Source organism: Falco cherrug, chromosome 5 (assembly GCF_023634085.1).
Source record: "Falco cherrug isolate bFalChe1 chromosome 5, bFalChe1.pri, whole genome shotgun sequence".
Taxonomy (NCBI): Eukaryota; Metazoa; Chordata; class Aves; order Falconiformes; family Falconidae; genus Falco; species Falco cherrug.
In genome coordinates this window covers 38582208-38603603 of record NC_073701.1, presented here as the reverse complement: position 1 = coordinate 38603603, position 21396 = coordinate 38582208, and the positions used below count along the sequence as shown (strand labels likewise).

The following is a 21396-nucleotide window of genomic DNA, read 5'->3' as shown; positions in this document are numbered from 1 at the left end:
GGAGAGCCAATCGGAACGCCTCCAGTGCCCGGCGGCGGCCAATAAGGAGGCGGGAAAAACGCGGGCAGCGGACGCCGGCGGGGAGGGTAGCAACGAAGAGGCGGGAAAAGGCGGGCGGGTCGTGCGCATGTGCTAGTTGGGGACTACAAGCCCCGGCGCGCCTCGCGCCGGGTGGGCGCGGCAAGGTTCGCCGGGGGCTGCGGCTCTGCTGCCGCCGCCGGGCCGGGCTCCCCCTACCCCCGGCCGTGGGCGGGCGGAGCCGGCAGCGCCGCGGGGCTCCCATGGCGGCGGCGGCGGAGCGGACGGACGAGCTGGTGCGGGAGTATCTGCTGTTCCGCGGCTTCACCGCCGCCCTGAAGCAGCTGGACGCGGAGATCAAGGCGGACCGGGAGAAGGGCTTCCGGGTGAGTGGTGGCCGCGTCCCCGCTCGCGGGTGGCCCTTGGGGAGGCCGCTGTTCCCGGGCAGGCCGCGGGTGCCCCTCTGCGCACCCGCTCCCGGGGCTGGGCGAGCGGGGCGGCTCTGGGAGCGGCGCTCCGAGCCCCCGTGCCTTCCCGCGGAAGCAGCTCGCTTCAGGGACGGCCGCCCCCCAGCTGCCCGGGCTGGGTCGGTCGCCGGGGCCTGGCCGGCCGCACGGGCAGGACCCTCCGCATCCCGGCGGTGGGGGCCGCCACCTGGCCCTGCCGCAGCCGATGTACGCGCGGCCGCCCGGCGGGGGGCTCTGGCTGTTCGGAGGCTCTGCGCCGCTTGGCTACGAAGTGGCGGCGGTGCAGGGCAGCGGCGGTGGGTGCCAGCCCCTCGCCTGAGCTCCCAGCCGGGGGCCGCAGCTCCCGGGCAGCCGTCCCGCGCCGGCGGCCTGCTCGGCCCTTCCCGGGCCGCCGCCTGTGCACCCTCGGCCCCCGGTAACGCGCGGGGGCTTCTCAGCTTCGTGCCGAGGGGGACGGAGCAGCCGCGCGTTCGAGTGGGCAGCGGCGGGAGGACATCTCTTTGCCTGCATATTTTCTCAGCCATGAGACTTTTATCTGGCGGCTTTACAGCTCCGCGCTGTAGTTTACATGTCTTAAGCACCAACTACCTTGCTAGATGTGTGAAAGTTGGTGCAGAATTTGACAGCCTCAAAAATACAGTCTCAGCCCTTTGTGTGAGCTTCACGTTCCTGTAGCAGCAGTGCTGGGCACTGAATGTAGTGTTCTGAACAGTCAGATTTTCCTTTAACAATAGTACAAGCACTGCCTTCATAATTCATAAAGCATATTGCTTTTATTTTAAAAAATTTCAGCACTTTGCTAATGTTTAGAGGTTGGAAAACAGTTGATTTAATTGAAATTGTATTGTCCAAGAAAGGACTGTTGGCGTCACCGACTTAGACTTCAGTTCCTTTTATCGGTAGGAGCCACAGAGACAGAAGCTGGATGATGTCCTAAGATATTAGCTGATAAGGGGGAGCAAACCACATATTTGAACAACTTTGCAGCCTAGAGAAAATTAAACTACCAACTTTTTTTTTCCCCTGATGCCTGTCTTGGCCATCAGAAATCAATGAGAGAAAAAAAAACTATTCCTACACCACAGTTCTGCCATATTGGTACTGCAGAAATGATTTTCAGAGTCATAATGGCAAAACCCCCTTCTGTTTCAAACTTTAATGCCCGTCTTGTTAGTAGAGGATGTTATTAAAGGTACTTCAAAGACTGCAGTACAATGGTTCTTTCTTCCTCTTTCTGTTGGCTAAATATTTTTTCCTTTTAGTCTAAAAATAAGTTTTCCAGGTGCTGCTGTTGAGTTTTGAACATTTAATCACGTTATTCCTGTTTTGCTGTTATCAACTGACTTCTTTTAAAAGTGGAAAGTTTTGCTTATATGCAAAAAAACCCACCAACTGCATTTAACAGCATATCATCTTTTTGTCAAAATCTGCTTGGCTATGTTCTTTCATGTCTTTTTTAAAATTTTTTTTGTTTGGAAGGTGCTGCAGAGTGGAAGAATGCTAATACAAAGTGTTTCTAGGATTAGGAAAATAGCTAATGCATAAGTGCTGGATTGTGTTATTATTTGTGCAGTTAAAGCTTCTCAGTGTTAAGTTACAGAAAGTCTCTTGTGCTGGAAGAGCCCTCACATGACTGTAGTGTTCCCCATTTTGCCTTCTTTAGGTGGATAAGATAGTGGACCAGCTGCAGCAGTTTGTTCAGAGCTATGATCTGGCTGCCCTGCGGGATTATTGGAGTTACCTGGACCGACGCCTCTTCAGCCGTTTGGAAGATGTGTACCGGCCAACAGTGAACAAGCTGAAAACCAGCTTATTCCGATACTACCTTGTCCATACTGTTCAGGTAGTGTTTGGTTTTTTTAAGCTTCTGTTTTAAAAATAACCGGGTCTCTGAAACCAGAGCAATAAAATATCCTTGTGAACCCCTGACAGGCCTGGTGGGTAAGGGACAAGCAGTTGATGTGTCATGTATCAGGAGCGTAGTAAGGAATTTCATGCAGGCTTGCATGACAAGTTTGTAAGCAGGATAGGGTTGCTCAGATGAGAAATACAGTTAGTTGGGAGCAAGATACTAGGATATGAAGGCAGGTCCCCCTCAGACTAGATGTTAGTCCTGCTCAGCCTCTGTTAATAACTTGGATACTGGGAAAGATCACGAGGTTTGTAAACATCTCCTTGTGGGGTATTGCCATGAGAACAGAGAAGGACAAGAACAGGGCTCAAAGCAGTCTTCATGAGTATGAAGAAATGAGCAGGAAGAAAGCCCCAAGCACCTGTGTGCAGGTAGTAGTCAACTGCTCCAATGTAGAATATGGAATGATGGAGCAGGCAGCAGTAGAGCTGTTACTGCAGCGTTGGGGATCAACAGGCAGGATTGTCTGTGTTCCTTCCACTCTAACCTGCTGTCAGGACTCAGCCACTCCTTTGAGGTACCACAGTTGTTAAAGCTTCAAGGGAGCTGGAGGGTCCAGAAGAAAAAAAGATTACTTGAAGTTTGTGGAGGTGAGTTTTAGTTTGAGAGGGGAGAAGTGGGCTTCAAATCTGTACAAGGTATTGTGGGAGAGAAAATAAGTGAATGGTTTTTGTTTGCTTTGAATAGGACAGAAAATAATGAGTTTAAAATGGAGCAGAGTGTATCTTGTTGACCAGGAAAGTCAAAGGAATCTGTTACACAGGCAGGGCTCGGACAAACAGTAGACAAATACCTGTCAGGATTTTGTGTTTCATTTCTTGCTATCTTACCTCCTTGATTCTGTTCCCTGACTGAAAATCTTTAATGATGTGTGCTGCTGGAGGAGTGAAAATCTAACGCAAATTTCTGGAAGTGAGTTTTCTCATGTTTTGTTTTGCCCTATACTTGCCCTTGGGCATACTTGTCCTGTGTTCCCGAATAATGTATCGGATGGAAACCTTTTCAGGCTATGTCTTCTGTAGATTTGAATAATTTGAAGTCTGCTTTGGTCCTGTACGTAAATGCTGATGTTTTGGTGCATAAACTGCACTGGTTTAGCTGGAAATCAGTGGGATTAGTTTAACTTGCCTCAGCCTTTAAACAAGACTGGTGAGTAGAAAGAAGGTCAAATTAAATGCATTTTCCTGGTGTATTTGGGGTGCTTTTGTTCCCTGATGAATCTGTTAACTCTAACCATGTGCTCTGTTGGGTGATGAAAGTAGTTGTTAGTGTGTTCATAACAGAGAGCAAATATTACTAGAACCCACGTGGTGGCATTAATGAAAGCGTGAGCCCTTTTCTTCTTGCTGTATTTCAGACCAGCCGCAATGACAAGGCGCAGGAGTTTTTCCTCAAGCAGGCCTCTGAGCTCCAGAACCAGGTGGAGTGGAAGGATTGGTTTGTCCTGCCCTTCCTCCCTGCCCCAGACTCCAACCCCACCTTTGCCACCTATTTCTCGCGCCAGTGGGCAGATACATTTATTGTGTCTCTGCACAACTTCCTGAGCGTCTTGTTTCAGTGCATGCATATCCTTTTTTGCAACTAATAGCTAAATCTCCCTTGCCCTGGTACTAGTAAAATGCTTACTATTAACAGTGGTGTCAAGAATATAATGTTGCAGAGCTTGCTGCTTTCAGGTTTGGAGCCAAGACTTAATAGGAAGCTGGTGTTTACCAGAGGATGTTGGAATAATTATTGGTCAATTATCTGATATATTATATTCCCTGGGTGCGGACAGTTGTGGTTGTTCAGCCATAGTAACTTGTCACTATGCAAGTGACTGGGAGTGCGCATTTTGTTCTGAAATGCTTTTCCTCTTTGCTTGGCATAGTACAAAACAGGCATGCAACCTTGGGTCATAGTCCATAACTGAACTAGCATCTCCTGCTAGACTCTTCTGCGGGTACCTATGTTCACAACATTGTCTAAGGACAGCTCACTTTCCTACTAAAGTTCAACACTGGCAGAAGTAACTGCTTTTGTCCCCCACTACAGAGTTCTGACCTTGTTTGCTGATAGACAGGTTTACACTGCAGCTGAAATACAGATCATCTTGAACTGTGTCTTTAGTGTACACTAATGCAGTAACATAACTTGTCTTGTCCTCCACTTTGGTCATGTAAAAAGGAAGGATTTAAAAATTCTTGCAAAGTCTTATGTCAGATAGTTTGTGCAACGGTAAAGTACAAAGTTGGCTTAGGTAACTAAGCTGTTACTAGTCTTCTGACCTTGCACATAACTTCTTGTTAGTTGTATGGGCTGAGCGGCTTTGCTGTCTTACAGGCAAGTGGCTGGTATGGAGTGCTGACTTTTAGAATTAAGTCTGGTGCATACAAGTTCTTGCCTTGGTTTTCTTTAACATTCCTCACCAGTTCCAGTCATTTTGAACTTTGAAGCTGAATGTCTCAGGAGCAGTCTCATACAAGAAGAAAATGAATCATTGCGGCATAAGGTCAGAACTGAAGTCAGTCTTTAGTTGCTGACTGTATGAGGCTCTAAGTTTTTTGTAAAATTGGTTCCATCTATTCAAGAAAGCTGTAACTGTTCAGTGCAGTTATTCCAAGTCAGATTCTCCTCTAAGGCCTTTGTTATTTTGGTTTATCTTTGAACTGTCTCCAGCAAACTTGGGGTTGTGATCATATAAAATGTCTATTTAGAGTATTGCTGTCGCTCCACTGGAGGTGATCCTTCTCCCTGTACTGTCTGACAGGTGGCTGGATACTGTGCAAGTCAAGAGAAGCTGAAACTAGTGGCAGGTTAAGGGCATATATAGCTGACTTTGGATGTAAACTTCTGAATAGTATTTAGTCACTTCCAGATTTTAGCTGGTGGAGCAATAAAAACAGGCAAAGAGGCAGTAAAACATTACTTCTGAAATGGCCACTTCAGCGTGGTTGGCATACACCAAAGCAATTTAGATCAACTAATGGAAAAGTTGTGAATGTTTTTTCTCAACTCTAGACCTTACAGGAAACCATAAGAAGGTCTGACTGGTTCAGACAAAATGTTGCCCATCTCCTTGTCTTGTGTTTGACAGTATCATGGGCAGACGCTTAGATGGTATAAGAATATATAACATGAGTCAGTCCCTTTCCAGTATAATGTCCTATGAGAGAGGTTTTGGAAATCTGCAGTTTAAGAACTTTCTAAATTATGGATCACATGTGGATGATCATGTGCAAGTGGGAAGCCTTATTCATGTAAGCACTACTTTAGTTTCACTTCCTCAAACATACCAAGTAAAAGCTCTCACGGCATGATTACTTCAGTAAAATAAGTTGTTTTACCTCCTGTGTTACAAAATGTTACATTGTATGTTGTGCTTCCTGTTTCAACTCTTTTGGTGGCTGATCAATGCTGTTCATTTGTAGTAAAACTGTTGGAAGTAAAATAGAATAATTGATTTCAAAAAGGAGGCTTTTTTATGAAAGGTGAGGTTTGTCACTGTACTGTGTGAAGTCAGTGGATCAGGCAGATTTTGACAGGAGGATTCTGCAAAGATGGTCAGTGGATAGGAACAGCAGGATAAGGTATCTTTTGAAACAAGGCTCCTTTATTTCCTCCAATTTTGTATTCTGTACTTTTAGTAAAATTAAAGCTGTTTTGGTGTGTTGATTGATATCGCTTAAAGACTAGATAAGATTTCTCTGGCAAATAGGCAGACTAAAATTGGACTTTCCTTTTTGAAGAACAGCTCAAGTCAGAAAAGCAAGCAGCTACCTACAGAGTACAGGTTTAAATAAAAAATGATGTGAATAAATATTGAACTCAATGCTAGTTGAAAATAAGTAGTGATTCTCATTTCACGGTTGAAACAATTCAAATATGTAAATAGCAAACTGGATTTCTAAAGCTCCTTTTTCTTCCTGTAACTTCTTTCCTTAAATACTGTGGTAAAAGGAAAAAGAATTATATCTGAAAAACGAATGTATGGAAACAGAAAAGCCTGAGCAACTCATGTGAACAAGAGTCATAGGCATAAACCACATCTGTCACAGAAAGCTGCATCCCGAGGTTCCTCTCTGCTAAAGGGAAGAAAGAAAAATATCTTTCTCCACAATGTGGAGATAAATCTCACTTGGTCATGCTTGGGAGGGAGCTGGGCATGGTGTGGAACTGGGTTTTGGGGTGACCTGATGGTGTTGTCGTCAGTGCACTCTGCCAGCTCACCAAACCCTTGGCCGTGGGAAGATTACCTTCTAGGCTCAGTGCCCATACATCACTGCTGCCAGTCACATGCATTGCCTTGGCCTTGAACTGCACGCATGGGGTGGCTGATCAGCTCTGCCCTGGCCAGCTCTAGTTACCAGCCCCATTAATGTTCTTACAGCAACAGCCCAAGGAGAGGAGTGAAGGGTTTTCCTTAGGCTCCAGTTTCATGTGTGTAAAGTACTGATTGTCTTGATTACTTGGACTAGTTTGGTGCTTAACCAGTCAGAGTGACACTATTCCCTCACCACCCTTCTAGGGCTGTTGGAATAAAAGGAGTAAACATTTCAGCAAGTGGGAAGGAGGTGAATCTCAGTGACCCTCTGTTTACTTTGCTCTTTTTCTCCCGTAGTTGTTTGCTTTGCAGGCTGAATCCTCTCGCATGAAGAAAGAGGAATTTCAGGTGGAACAAGCAGTTGTGCATCACAAGTTACCTGCATATGTGGCCAACATGGATCGGCTAGGGGACTCTGAGCTGTAAGTGCCTGCAGGGGAGGAGGTGGGGACAGGCTCTGCTGCTTTTATTGGGTCAGGAAGGCTCCTGGAGGGTTATTTACTTGTCCCCTTTGCCAGGAATCAATGCAGAAAGACATCCAGGCAGAAATTCTGGTGACCTAAGTGGGTTTAACGGGGGTATTCATGATGGGCATCTCTCCTGCCATTTGGTAGACAGATTTTTGCCAGTCAGTGAGAGCCCAAGTACACATGGAAGTGATTCTGCTCTCCTCTCAGCATTACACCAAGGTGTTCTGGGCAGTCAGGGCACTAGTAGCAGTGCAATACCCTGCAGTACTGCTCAACTGAAGTGGATTGACTCTTGGTTCCTATTTACTTTAGTGTCTGTGGTGCAGTAGGTGAGTGCCCTGTGTTTTGAAAACATTCTTTCTGTGTGACCCAAAAGGGTCATTCTTATGCAGAGGTGCTTTCCTGCTTTTGCATAGTTGGGGGAAAAGGAAGGGTTTTTTTCTGTGAGGCTCAGTTATGCAGAGAATTCCCTATAAACTTGTTGCAGTTAAAGGGTGTTTTATGGTTACATCCATTGTATTCCTATCTGTGGAAACTGGGCAACATACACAGTGATATGGCTTGTTTAATTGTTAAACTTTTTTTTTCCCTCCCCCGGTACACAGTCATGAAAAGAAAGTCTGTGTTTGAATTCATTATGGTGTTGAGATGTTTTCTTTCTTTAAAAGGATCTGAAAGCAAATGTAGCTTAGCCGCAAGGTATTAATACTACTGGGGCTTTGACTTTCTCATGTGCTTCTTTCAGTCCTATTCAGACAGAGGGGGGTTGATCAAATTATCCTGCTGACAGTGACAAATAGAAGTTGTGGCAGAGGCCACACACAAAGTCTTTGTTTTAATCTAAAAATTGTCTGATAGACTTAAGTGTCTGAACTGTCTTGATAACTGCACTGTACACTCTGCACAGGACCGGCTACAAGAGTTTAATTTGAGATTTTTTTTAACTACTCTGTGTGGAAAGCCCTGATGTTTATCTGCACACATGGGGGACAGTGACATGAAGGATAGGATAATTTATTCCCATATTAATTTTTGTCAATTTGTATTAGAAAAACTTGCCTAAGAAGTGGCATTTCTTGTGTGCACAACTTTGTCTTTTAGTCTAGGGGCCAGTTCTGATTGCTTTTTCCATGTGTGCTGAACCCAAAGCCCAACTTGGGTAGAATAATTCCTTCCTAGAAGAGAGGATGGACACAGTGAAGATGCTTGTATTCCCCTTCTCCTGGGTGCTGCTCTGCTCTGAGGAAGCTGTAGCGGAGTGAGGTCAGACAGTTACCTTCTGGGAAGCAGCTGCTGCTCTTGTTGTTGTGGGCTGAGAAGGGAGGTGTGTGTAATCATAGAAATGGACCTAAACTTTCTTACTTTGGGTCTAGTTTTTGAGATGCTTGAGGGCCTGTGCTTTGAAATTGCTGAACATGACTTGCTGAATATCTAAAGATATTCAGTAAAACACTGGATACTGAATGCATTTCAAAGTAGGTCTGTTTTATGCTTAGAAGTGGAATCCCAGCTGAATAGGTTCTTTAGAAATCTGCCTTTCCCTTTGGGTCTTTCTAAACTAACCAGATGGAGTGGAAGTGGTTTGAGGTGGTTTTACAGGAGATTCAGCAACAGTTGAGCCCGCTGTTTCAATGGCATCTCTGAGAAGTGAGCTTTGGTTGTAGTAATTATGATCTGCTCTAGGCACTAACAGGATGTTTTGAAACTTTTTTTTTAAATGCATAGCAGTCCATTGGCTTGGAAAGGGACATCTGTCCTCTAGTGGTTCATACAGCTGGCACTTTGCTTGTTGGGTGGTCTTTGATCAGGCTGTCTGGCTACAATTTCATATTCTGTTTGGTGTGGTTTGTTTGTTTTGGGGTTTTTGTTTTGTTTTGGTTGTTTTTTTTGTTCTTTATTTTTTAATTAGTGATATGACCTGCAGTCAGAGGAGTACTGCGCATTCTCTTCAGTCCCGGGGAGGCTTTCTGTCCTCTTTTCTCTCACAAAGTAAAAAGGGCCCTTCCAGACCAGCCCATCCAAGTGGGGCTTCTCCAATGCAGACTGGCAGTATGCTGCTAGGGAAGAAAGAACCAACAAATCACCAGGTAATTCTCCACTGTTTTTATTGAAAGGTGCTCAGTATCCAAGGAGTTAATTTGCAGCACAGCACTGCTTTAAGCTTTTGCTTCCACCTGAAAAAATGAAGTGTCCTTTCCTTCCTTGCAAGTTTATGCTGGGCCTGAATGCAGCACAAGAACAGCTGCTGTTATATGGGGTCTTGTGGAGGCCTTGCAGGTGCTTGATTTCTTTGCTGCCTCTTTTGCTTTTTGTTCTGCAGCCTAGCACAAGTGTAACTTTGCCAAATCATTCCTCTGCCTTCTAGAGTGCCAAAGGAAAAGAAGGAACAGTGAGCTGTAAGGATGGGAAGAGCCACTTCAGTGGGTTAGCAGGCGAGTCAAGTTCCCTGCAGCAGCGGCAGAAGCGCTTGCAAGAGCATGGGAAAGAAAGGAAGGAACTGCTTTCCAAAGGGACCTTTCAGGTACCAGGCAACGCCGCAGGGCTGGGAAGTGGAGGGCTACAGGGTTTTTGTAGTTTGTACTATGTGGACAAGTGCAAGTGTTCCTGTTACACTTCTGAGTTGCTACTCAGATCATTCTGTATCAAAGGTTCTGTGTCCCTAGAAGGGAATCAGTATTGACATTTCAAATGGAAGAAGAGTTGTCTTTTGTCATGATCTTTTCAACAGCCTGGTTGTGGAGGGCGTATGTTTTATCTGGCTTAATGGTTTTGTTCACATACTGTGTTATAATCCCCATTCCTTAGTGGCAAAGGGCTTGGCTGACCCATTCTGCTCAAGTGAGTTCTCTTCTGTGGGTTCTTATGCCGGTTTGTGCAGGCTCTCTGTGGGACAGAAGAAGTTGATAGAAAGTTTTTCTGGATAGGAGTGATGTTTGCTTTTTGGAGTTCTTTTGTACTGTATAGTGCAGTTCTGCCTGGGGGGTGTACTGTTCTTTCTAATCTAATGAAATAATAAAACTGTGTCCTCAATTTTAACTGCTGAAGGGCAGTTCTGTTCACCTGTATATTGTTTGGCTTTCAGCAGGCATGTGGTCAAAGGATAACAGTGCAGGAGGAACGATGGCAGCATCTCAGGCACTCCCTTGGGGGAGAAATGGTGCAGAGCGACTGTTGCCTAATAGCCAGTAGATATGGCTGTTCTGTGGTGGGGAGCACTGCTTTAGAGAGGAGATAGCCATGAAGAAAAGTTCTCTCATAGTACACCAGTGAGCATTCAAGGCTATCTAAAACACTTCTTAATTAAACGTTGGTCAGAAAATTGCAAAGCCCAGCTTCCCCTAAGTATCCTTTGACTTCCCTTGTTTTGTGACGTTCCAGGTTAAGGCAGTGTTTGAAGTTGATAGTATTTAGCTTTGCTCTCAATGTGTGTGAGCAAAAAGGAAACTGAAAGGTGGCAGCACTTTTTTTCACATGACTGTCATTCATTGGTTGTTATCTCTCCACATAAAATAACACAGAGGGGCATTCTTGGATTTATTTCCCAATCTTTTCTGGCTTTGTGATTTCAGATTATTTCATTATCCAGTTTGACCCATTGCTCAAGATGTGAAGCTACTATAAATAATGCAAGGATGTGTTAGGGAACAGGGTTTCAAAACAGTTTTGGAGCATTTAATCTTTAGAGGATGGTTTAGCAAAGGAATGCTTGCAGATGTTTTACTAGCTTATCACAGAATGGTTTGGGTTGGAAGGAACCTTAAAGGTCATATAGTTCCAACCCCTCTGCTGTGGGCAGGAGCAGCTTCCACTAGACCAGGTTGCTCAAAACCCCATCCCACCTGGCCTTGAACACTTTCATGGATGGGACATCCACAGCTTCTCTGAGCAACCTATTCCTGTGTCCCACACCCTTACAGTAAAGAATTTATTCTTTATCTAAATATCTAATCTAAATCTACCCTGTTTCAATTTAAGGCCATTTCATACCCTTGTCCTCTTGCTATGTGCCTCTGTAAAAAGTCCCTCTCCAACTTTCTTGTACACTCCCTTCAGGTACTAGAAGGCTGCTGTAAGGTCTCCCTGGAGTGTTTCCTTCTAGTTAAATAACCACAGTTCTCTCAGCCTGTCTTCACAGGAAGGTGCTCCAGCCCTCTGATTGTTTTCATGGCCCTCCTCTGGACATGTTCCAACAGGTCCATGGCCGCCTTTGGTTGGGAGCCCCAGAGCTGAATGCAGTACTCCAGGTGGGGTCTCCTGAGAACAGGGTAGAGGGAGAGAATTGCCTCCTTCAACCTGCTGGTCATGCTTCTTTTGATGCAGCCCAGGATATCGTTGGCTTTCTGGGCTGCAAGCACGCATTGCCAGGTCATGTTGAGCTTCTTGTCCACCAACATCTCCAAGCCTTTCTCCTCAGGGCGGCTCTTGATTCATTCTCTGCCCAGCCTGTATTTGTGCTTGGGATTGCCCTGACCCTTGTGCAGGACCTTGCACTTGGCCTTGTTGAACTTCATTGGGTTTGCACAGGCTCACCTCTCAAGCCTGCTGAGGTCCCTCTGGATGGCATCTCTTCTCTCCAGTGTGTTGCCTGCACCACACAGCTTGGTGTGGTCAGCAGACCTGCTGAGAGTGTACTTGATCCTACCATCCATGTTGCTGATAAAGGTGTTAAATATTGCTGGTCCCAGTACCGACCCCTGAGGAATACCACTCACCGCTGGCTGTTGACCACAACTCATTGAGTGTGACCATCCAGACAATTCCTTATCTGCCAAGTGGTCCATTCATCAAATTCATGTCTCTCCAGTTTAGAGGGAAGGATGTCGTGGTACAGTGTCAAGTGCTTTGCATTATGTGCTGTGTCTGCTTCTTGTTCAGCTTCCCGTGGCAATGGAAGACTAAGCTGCTTTCAAACACTGCTGTTTGCTGCAGTGCAAATCTTTTCTCATTCAGATACCTTCACCTCATAAAACTCAACTTGTTCTCTCTGCCCTGTCAAATTGGGTTTTAAGCTTTTGGACTCTTGTGCCAACTCTACTGTTATCAATCAGTTGGCTGCAGTGGTTGCCCCAGTGTGCACAGACTAAATCTTTGGCAGATGAGGATAATCTATGCCTGGGGCTCACCATCCAACAAGAGCTTTTGTGCAGGTTTACTGAACTGCGTATTACATGGATGTAACTTATATTGCTGAATGCAAGAATTCCTTGAAATATGTTTGTTTGTGAAGCTGTGCTCTAATGGCATCAAAATGGGCCTCTGATACCAGCTGAGGTATGCCAAACAGATGTTGTGGTTCCTTTAATTCTTCCAGGAAAGTGTGCGGCTGAGCATGTGGAGGGGGATATAAGGGACTCTACAACCAAGGAGGCCATATTAAATGGTGCAATTGTGCAGCTTGGTATCTTTGTGCTCAGAAAGGTCCCTGGCAGAAGGGGTGTTGAGCAGACAATGCTTTTGTGTCAGTGCAGCTCCTTGGATTTTTTTTTCTCCCAGTGGGCTGGGGTGGCTGAAGAGCTTGATCTGGAGGTTCTGCTTTCTTGTATTTCACACAGGATTTCTTCTTTCAGGGCCAAAGTGCTGAGAAGAAAATAGATACTAGTGCAGCTGAGACAGAGCTGTGCTCAGAGCTGCATGCTGAGCAAACGGAGACTTCAACCAGGATGCCTGCCAGCAGTGCAGAGGCTGTGGGGGTCCGGCAGGAGCAGCCTTTCATTGTCCTGAGCCAGGAGGAGTATGGGGAGCACCATTCATCAATCATGTACTGCAGGTAATGGACTGGAAGAAGAGGGCTTTCTCACAGAAGCATCTGTAGAGGACCAGCTGTGTCTGACCTCTTTCTCCCAGCCTCTCTTCTGTCCAGGACATCGTGCATGTACTCTCAGTTGTAGGGCAGTTTACCTGGTGTGACTGAAAATAGCCTATAGCTTGTGCAGTGGGAACAGACAGATTTTTGTGACTGACTGGAGATGCCAGCCAGGAAGAAAATCCCTGGGAAAGCAGAATGGTATTGCTTAAGGGCATTATGCTTTGTATGTGGAACTTGATGTGCTTCATTGTGCAAGTTACTGTGGACTGAACAGGAAGCGGTGCAAGGAAGTTGATTCCTGCAGAAGGAATTGGTGTGTGGCCAGGAGAGGAAGAATTACTGGGGTATCTACTTGCATCTGAGAACTGATGAACCCAATTGGTTTCAATTTCTGCACATTTCAATTGGTTTTTTTTCTGCACATAGGGTTGATTGTTCTGGACGGAGGGTGGCCAGCTTGGATGTGGATGGGGTTATCAAAGTTTGGTCTTTCAACCCTATAATGCAAACTAAAGCTTCATCCATTTCCAAATCTCCATTGCTGTCTCTGGAATGGGCAACCAAGCGTGATCGGCTGGTGAGTAGTCTGTGTGTGGAGACTCGAGCATCACAGCAGATATTTGGGGTTGTGTTGCTGTGTGGTGTGTGTGAACTTCATGATAGCTGCATTGTGGAAAAGATCAGGGCAACAGTTTGTTTCCTCTTTAGTGGGACCTGGGGAAATGAAGCCCGTAGGGTCTAAGAAAAAGTGGGGAGTGTGCTCTGTGTATTGAGCAAGAAATTCACCACTGGTTGCCTTGAGTCAGAAGTTCTCAAGGTGCAGTGCTGGTACAGTTACAGGATAGAAGTAGCTCCTTTAGCAGAAGTGCCTCTCTTCAGGCAGAGCAGGTAGCTGCTTGTAAAGGCAGGCAGGCAGAGGCCTCCTGATACAACAGCCTGTGGGAACCGTCCAGCAGGAAGCTGTGGAGCTTTACTTGTAGCCTGAGCCAGAAGCAGAGGAGGAGGAGCAGGGGTGTGGTGTTGACATTCTACTTGTGCAGGTGTGAAAAGGGCTCCATAGCCAGTTTTGTATTGGTGCCTGACGAGTTGGGGGGTTGCTGTGTGCATAAGTAGCTCAAGGCTTGTTTAAATATCATAACAGTTTAAATGTTTCCTATAGCACTTATTCTCTAGCTCTGTAACTAGAGAGGAGCCTTGAATTATATGTATTCTGAGTCCTGGAACTATTCCTAGTGTTTCATGCCCTCTCTTGGTGGAGAGACAGGGCTGTGTGAAAAGGCAGGCCTGCAACTGAGGGAATAATGTTCATGTTCTGGCACTGATGATGTGTTGCTGCTAACCCCAAAATGCTATCTGTGAAGAGCTGGTGCTACAGCTTGTCTCTTTCCTTTGCTCTTAGAAAGGAAGTTATCTGTGTAGATGTTCTGATGCTGCTTCTGCTTTGTGGAATTTATTTCCTGCTTGCTGATAGAAAGGTTCTTCTTTCTGAAATGCATGGGGATTCAGCAGCAAATTGGGCTCTGAAGTGAAAAGGATCTGGCTTGCTGCTTTTTCTTTGATAATGCATCCCACCATGGTTTTACTTTTATTTGAATTGTAGCACCACTGATAAAGCATGTGTGAGCCCTTCTGGATGACTTCATTCTCCTCTGGATAAGAGGAGGTGACTCTTACTTAATTTTTTCTTAAACTTAGGCTGTTAATTCTTGCTTCTCTAGATATTGAGACTGCACATATATATGTTGAGCTATACTCTAGGAAGTGGCTTTTATTCCACCTTGGAGCCTATCAGATCCTTTTCTGACTGGAAAGCGATGATTTTACTTTGACTTCTGTGGCTCTGGGGTAGTCATAATCTGTGAGATACATGCAGAAAGACAAGGATGTACCCTAATGGAGTGATGTTTAATTGGAATGCATAAATAGAAAAAAATTTTACTCTGTGGTGTTAGTGGTTGTTGGACAGCATCATTGTACTCATCACTCACCCTCCTTCCGTCTCCTCCTTGCTGGTTTCAAGCTATTGCTTGGCAGTGGGGTCGGGACAGTTCGTCTTTATGACACAGAAGCAAAGAAGAATCTCTGTGAGATCAGCATTGATGAAGACATGCCCAGGTAACTCTAGAATACTGATTTTTATATATAAATATAAATGTTGTTGGGTTTGATTATGAAAAGGTAGGTGAAGTTTACATGTTCCTGTTGCTTTCCTGCAACTGCAGGACTATAGCCTTCATCCAAATGGCAGTCCCTGTCTGAGTAGCATAAAACTGCTCCTTTAAACAGGAGGTGCTCAAAATCTGTTGAAGAACGCAAATCCTGCCCTCCTTTACAGTGCACCCTGTCTTGCAGGGTCTTAACGGGAGAACTTGTAGTTGAGTGTTGGGCTTGAGGCATGTGCCGGACAGAGGTAATTCAGACTGCTTACTGTGTTACAGGATCCTCTCGCTTGCCTGCAGCCCAAGTGGTGCCTCCTTTGTCTGTTCTGCGGCAGCCCAGAGCCCCAGCTCCCACGTGGACTTTTCAGCAGTCAGCTCTGGGGGAAAAAGCATGAACCAAGTTCCTGGGAAGCTGCTACTGTGGGACACTAAAACGATGAAGCAGCAGGTACTTGCTGGGTTTCTTTTCTTTCTTGGTCTGCTTGCTGAGAATGAATGTCTTCTGTTTCAATGTGTAGGAGCCCTCTTTCCAAATTATGCTGACTTTCTTTTCAATACCCCTTCCCCCCCCCTCCCTCCTGTCTCCTTTATCACATACAGGATAAAAATTAATAATGTAAGTAGCTTCTGGGTTTGGGTGGCTTTTTGTTTTATTGGTGTGTTGGTTTTTTTGAGGTATTCTTCAAAGTAGTCCATAGCCTTGTTTCTATCCTGCCTGCAGAGTTTGTGACTGGAAATGTTCCAGGTGGATTGAATGATGCTTTGCTGAGGCTTTCTCCAGTTGTGCTCCATTGAAGGGTTTTTTTTGCTGCCATTTCCCCTGCCCTCCCTGTTTCTAAATGAAGTGCTACTTTCAGAGGTTTCATCTCATGTCATCTTCACCATTGTTTTGATTTAGATGGGTCAGATTCTGGCAGGGAATCTTCATCCCATCTCTCACCTCTACACTTAAGAAATACTATCCCTGACGTACAGGAGAAAGCAACATACTCAAGCTAATGCCTGCCAGAAGCTGGTTTTGCAGCCTTGAGGCCATGGCCAAGAAAGCTGTGGCTTGGCTGAGGTGAATCGTTGGTTCGGTGTCACAGTAAAATGCAGCTGCCAACCTTGAAGTCTGTAGTCATGAGACATGTAGGGCTTCAAACTGGAATTTTTGCTACTAGATACAGTCTTTACTCCCTCCCCTGGAGATCAGCTCCTTAACACCCCTAGCTCCATTTCTTTGCATTAATGCAGACTTTCCCTTCCAGCTGCAGTTCTCCCTGGAGCCTGAGCCCATTGCTATTAACTGCACAGCGTTCAACCACAATGGCAACCTGCTGGTCACTGGGGCTGCGGATGGGATTGTTCGTCTCTTTGGTATGATGGAAAAGGGATTAGGGGTATTGACCAATAGCTGAATATGAGCTGGCAGTGTGTCCAGGTGGCCAAGATGACCAATAGCATCCTGACTTGTATCAGAAATAGTGTGGCCAGCAGGACAGGGGCAGTGACTGTCCCCTCATACTCAGCACTGGTGAGGCCACGCCTCAAATACCATGTTCCGTTTTGGGCCCCTCACTACAAGAAAGGTGTTGAGGTGCTGGAGCATGTCCAGGGAAGTGCAGCAAAGCTGGTGAAGGGTCTAGAGAACATCCTGTTAGGAGAGGCTGAGGGAACTGGGGTTGTTTGGTCCGGAGAAAAGAAGGCTGAGGGGAGACCTTATCACTTCCTAAACCTACCTGAAAGGAGGTTGTAGCAAGGTGGGTGTTGGTCTCTTTTTTTTCCTAAGTAACAAGTGATAGGACAAGAGGAAATGGCCTCAAGTTTCACCAGGGGAGGTTTAGATTGGCTATTAGGAAAAATTTATTCACTGAAAGGGTTTTTAAGCACTGGAACAGGCTGCCCAGGGAAGTGGTTGAATTGCCATCCCTGGAGGTATTTAGAAGATCTGTAGATGTGGTGCTTCTGGACATAGTTTAGTGGTGGCCTTGGCAGTGCTAGATTAACAGTTGGACTTGATGACCCTAAAGGTCTTTTCCAACCTGAACAATTCTATGAAACGAGGCAGTGAGGTGGCCCCTCGGTATCCCCAGCTGGCTGCCCCCAGAGCCTTTCTTCTGCAAGTAGGGAGGCAGCTGTGGGACATGCTTGAACATCAAGGTGGAAGCTGTTGAGGAGAGAAAACAACAGCTCTCAGGAGTGAATTGACATAAACTTTCTCTGGGGCACATTGACAGGTGACACTGGTAGTGCTGCTGGATTTGTTGTTTCCCTCCTGAGGAGAGAGTTTACTTGCCCTTGAGCCATGAAGTCTTGGCTCTGCCATATAGTAGTACCAGTATCAGAGGCTGAGTCTTGAGGAAAGGCATTTATGTGTGATGTTCCAGTTGAAGGCAAGATCTTCACGTCGGTCCTTCCCTGAGCAATTTCTCTTTCTCAGATTTTGCCCTTTTCAGCCTGTCCTTGTGATAAAGACAGTTTGGGCCTCCCTCTTCTGTGGATGAGGGATCTGCTTCTGGCCCAGATCCCAGGTCTGTGGGAAGACAGAACTGGCAGCAGCTGTGAGGCCGGACAGGATGGCAATGGGAGGGGAAGAAAACAGGTGGCAGTTTGGAAACAGAATGCCTGCAGTTGACAGTGAGCATGTGAGCAACCCTGTAAAGCTGGAGGAAGAGGTGACTAGTTAAAGGCAATGATTTCTGTGGCCCATGTAAAAGCCACATGCTGGAGAATAAGCACAGGGTACTGGGGTTGGATTGGTCTCCCCCAGGCTGGTTTAGAGGGCTGGGACAGAGACCTTACAAATGTGAAGGGCCTCTCTCGACCTCAGCTCTGTGCAAGTACAAGAAGTGTTCAGTACTGTTTCTCCCCTCAGATATGCAGCAGCACGAGTGTGCCATGAGTTGGACGGCACATGACGGGGAAGTATACTCTGTTGAGTTCAGCTGTGATGAGAACACGGTCTACAGCATAGGGGAGGATGGCAAGGTAGGCTCTGGGTGACAGTCTACTGGTCAGCTGTCAGTGTTATCCTTTCTGGGGTCTTCTCCATATGGTGGGGATAGGAGTAAAAATACCCTCAGAATCTGGAGGATCTGCAGGCTGCTGACTGTAATCTTAGGTGTGCAGCACCACCCTCCTCCATGCAGTCTCTGCAAAGAGTGGCTGGAAGGAGTATTAAGAACTAGAGCTGTCTTGGACCTTGTCTGCAAATCCTACTGCTGATGACATCCCCTTCTTAGGGGATCCATGCGAAGGTGACATTTCTGTGCCCCCGAGATCACCGCATTTGAGATCTGTTTCGCCAGGGAGCAGATCCTTGACCACTTAGCATGAATTCCTTGTCAGCAGCTCCCTGTTGTTTATAATAAAAGCTTCAATTTCTGCAGTCTTCAGCCATACATACAGGTGTGGCTTGGGGAGGGAGGGAGCCACCTGCCTGAAGGTGTGGGTCCTTGGCTGGTGAGAGTTAGAGTGAATTTCTCACTGGGATCCTGCATGAAATGTAGAAGGATACATAGGCAGCAGTGCTAGTGGAAGGCAGGACATATGTTTGCATGGATAGCAGGCACTCCTTACAGCCTTTGCAGCCTGTTTTATAAATATAGCCTCTTACACAGATGTCGAATGCCACCTTCTGTTTGTGAGGAATAGCTGTTTTGCTTAATGTCAAATGGCCTCTCTACTGTCATCCCAGTGAATTATACTATGGGCTTTTGTCATCTTTTTGTCATTCTAGTTTATTCAGTGGAATATTCACAAAAGTGGTTTGAAGGTGTCAGAGTATGATCTTCCCAGCGAAGCTACAGGTCCTTTTGTTCTGTCCGGGTACAGTGGCTACAAGCAAGTCCAATTCCCACGAGGGAGGCTTTTTGCTTTTGACTCCGAGGGTAGCTATATGTTGACATGCTCTTCTACTGGAGGAGTAATTTTTAAGGTAAGTCTGAGAAGTGATGGGGAGTACTCTCAAGCATTCATACAAGCTTTTGTTACAAGGCTGCAACAGCAGCCACTGGAAGGTCTCAAGCAGGACCTGTCTATCCCTGCTCTGTGAAAGTTGCTGCTCAGTTTCATACAACATGCATTTTAGCAGTGTGTGGTGTTTAGGAGGTGTTTGAACTCTGTAAGCATTTGGCCCTCTGCATATAGCTGGAGTAGGTATGCTCCTTGTGTTCTTAAAGCTTAGCTGCAGCAGTTTTTCTTAGTGCCCAAGTGCCTAGGACAAAGTTTTGTTTTTTTAAATGTATTGATGCATGCCAGTTCAATGCAAAATGTGTAATTGTTGTCTGATGCTCGTTTTTAATCTGCCTTGTGTGCTTGCTGATGCTATGTTAGTCCCAGCCTGATTCTCTCCTTACTGTGTACTAAAATGAAATGAAGGGTAAAGCTGAATGGCTTCAAATACCCAAATTTCTGTGCTGCAGTAACTAGGTGGTTACTGATAGCCCCTTGCCTGCCTCCTCTTGAGTCAATAGCCATCAGTATAAGCTATTGCAAGGCAGATCAGAAGGAATTTACTTTGCGTCTGGGGCATTCAGAGCACCCATGCTAATGTGAGCCTTATCTTAGGCTTACATGCTCCTCGTCAGTGAGTAGTCTTAGCCTGCCATGTGCAATTACAGCAGCTCGGGTGATGTTAGAAGCTGAGCTGCTTGAGAACATGTGCTTCTGTCATGAGACTGGAAATTTATGTGTGCTACATACAACTCAACATCTCTGATTTTATGCTTAGTTATGTATGCTTATAGGGATATGGAGTCTATAGCAGGCTTTGACTTCTGCAGGTGCACTGCCCCCACTACAGAAATTTTCCTCCTTAAAAATCTTATGCTTTCCTTATTTCAGTTAAATGGTGAGGAAAAGGTCCTGGAGAGCTGTCTTTCCCTGGGAGGACACCGAGCTCCTGTTGTCACAGTGGATTGGAGCACAGCCATGGACTGTGGGACCTGCCTCACTGCCTCTATGGATGGGAAGATTAAATTAACAACCTTGCTGGCTCAGAAGTCCTAACCTGGATAGTACAGAAGCGGAAGAGCAGCAAACTTGACAGAAACAGTGTTAACTCCATGGGAACAAACTGCATGGGAAAGAAGGCAGTCTCTTTTCTCGTTGTAGCTTTTGCCTCTTGACAAACATTAATACATTTGCCAAAACACTGTGCAATAGAATGCCGATATGGATGGGATCAGTGGCAGTACTGAAAAGTAAGTCTCCACTGACCCACTGTGGTAGCTGGACTCCCTCTCTTAGGGAGTCTTAACTAGCACATGGCTAGAAGGCTGCTGGGATCATGTCAGGGGTTCTGCAGAAGAAGGTGAGGCTGGAGGAGGTGTGCATGAGACAGCACAGTGCATGGTGATGTCTCAAACTGCAAAGGCCAGTGCAAAACAAGGGTATTCTTTTGGTATAGCATTTCTCGATGTGCTTTTTCTTTGATGGTTTTGTTTTAGTTTCTTTTCCATAAAAAAAAAAAATCCCTTGCACTTGATTTCTGTGCTCTGTTCAGCTGTTGTTGGAAAACATGGAGGGTGGCTGGGGCAGTGGTGTGCCAAGAAGTCTCCTGGGTGGAGAAAAAAACCCTTGTGCTTTCACCAGGCACTTCCAAGCACAGACACCTGCACACTGGGGGAATCGGTGCAAGACATCAGGAACAAAAATAACTGGCATTCATTCAGATGTATTGTGTTCCCTTGTGATAGATACCTGCTACCAGCTAGAGGAGAGATCCAGAGTCAGACTTGAAATGCTTGTGTTGGAGTTCAGAAACTACATAATGCTTAGCAGCCGCCTGGTGGTGGATAGGAGGAGGGGAAGGCCAGAACCAGTCTGGTCCTGCATGGTGCTCCCTGTCACTGAAGCTAGTCTCCCCCTGCATGCCCCCAACATCAGGCAAGCTCGGATCTTGCATACTTTTCAAATGGACTGTCAAGCAGCCAGATCTATCTGCTTACACATCACCACGGAGCTTACTGCTGCTGGTGCCCTTGGCCTTTATTGGGAGTTTACAGTACTGCTCCTTGGCAGAGCTCTCATTTCAATTATGTGAAGAATTGGCCCAGTTTGCTGTTTGAAGATGCCTTTGGTATATTCCAAAGGCCATTTTGCTCTTAGAGCCTGGATGTCCATTAACATTCATAATGTGAAGGGCAGTTGCCTGGAGAGGAGGTTACTATTTCAGTCTGTTTTGTGTGCTTTGGTGTATTTGTGAAGAGTGACTTGTCAAAGTTGTAATGCCTAGCTCTGCCTTTCTCCTTGCATTTGGAGAGATGAGGGCAAGGC

General features: G+C 46.0%; 1 protein-coding gene across 1 annotated transcript; it reads left to right on the top strand.

The window, feature by feature from the left end:
* The first annotated feature begins 144 nt into the window (after window positions 1-144).
* WDR91 (WD repeat domain 91) lies at window positions 145-20605 on the top strand. The gene is made up of 15 exons (XM_055710576.1): window positions 145-404; window positions 2149-2328; window positions 3755-3962; window positions 4806-4888; window positions 6998-7122; window positions 9080-9257; window positions 9536-9691; window positions 12738-12937; window positions 13403-13553; window positions 14997-15091; window positions 15415-15583; window positions 16386-16494; window positions 17993-18105; window positions 18857-19054; window positions 19963-20605. The coding sequence occupies exons 1-15, from the start codon at window positions 282-284 to the stop codon at window positions 20125-20127; spliced, it is 2253 nt and encodes a 750-aa protein (XP_055566551.1). The 5' UTR covers window positions 145-281; the 3' UTR covers window positions 20128-20605.
* Window positions 20606-21396: the final 791 nt, after the last annotated feature.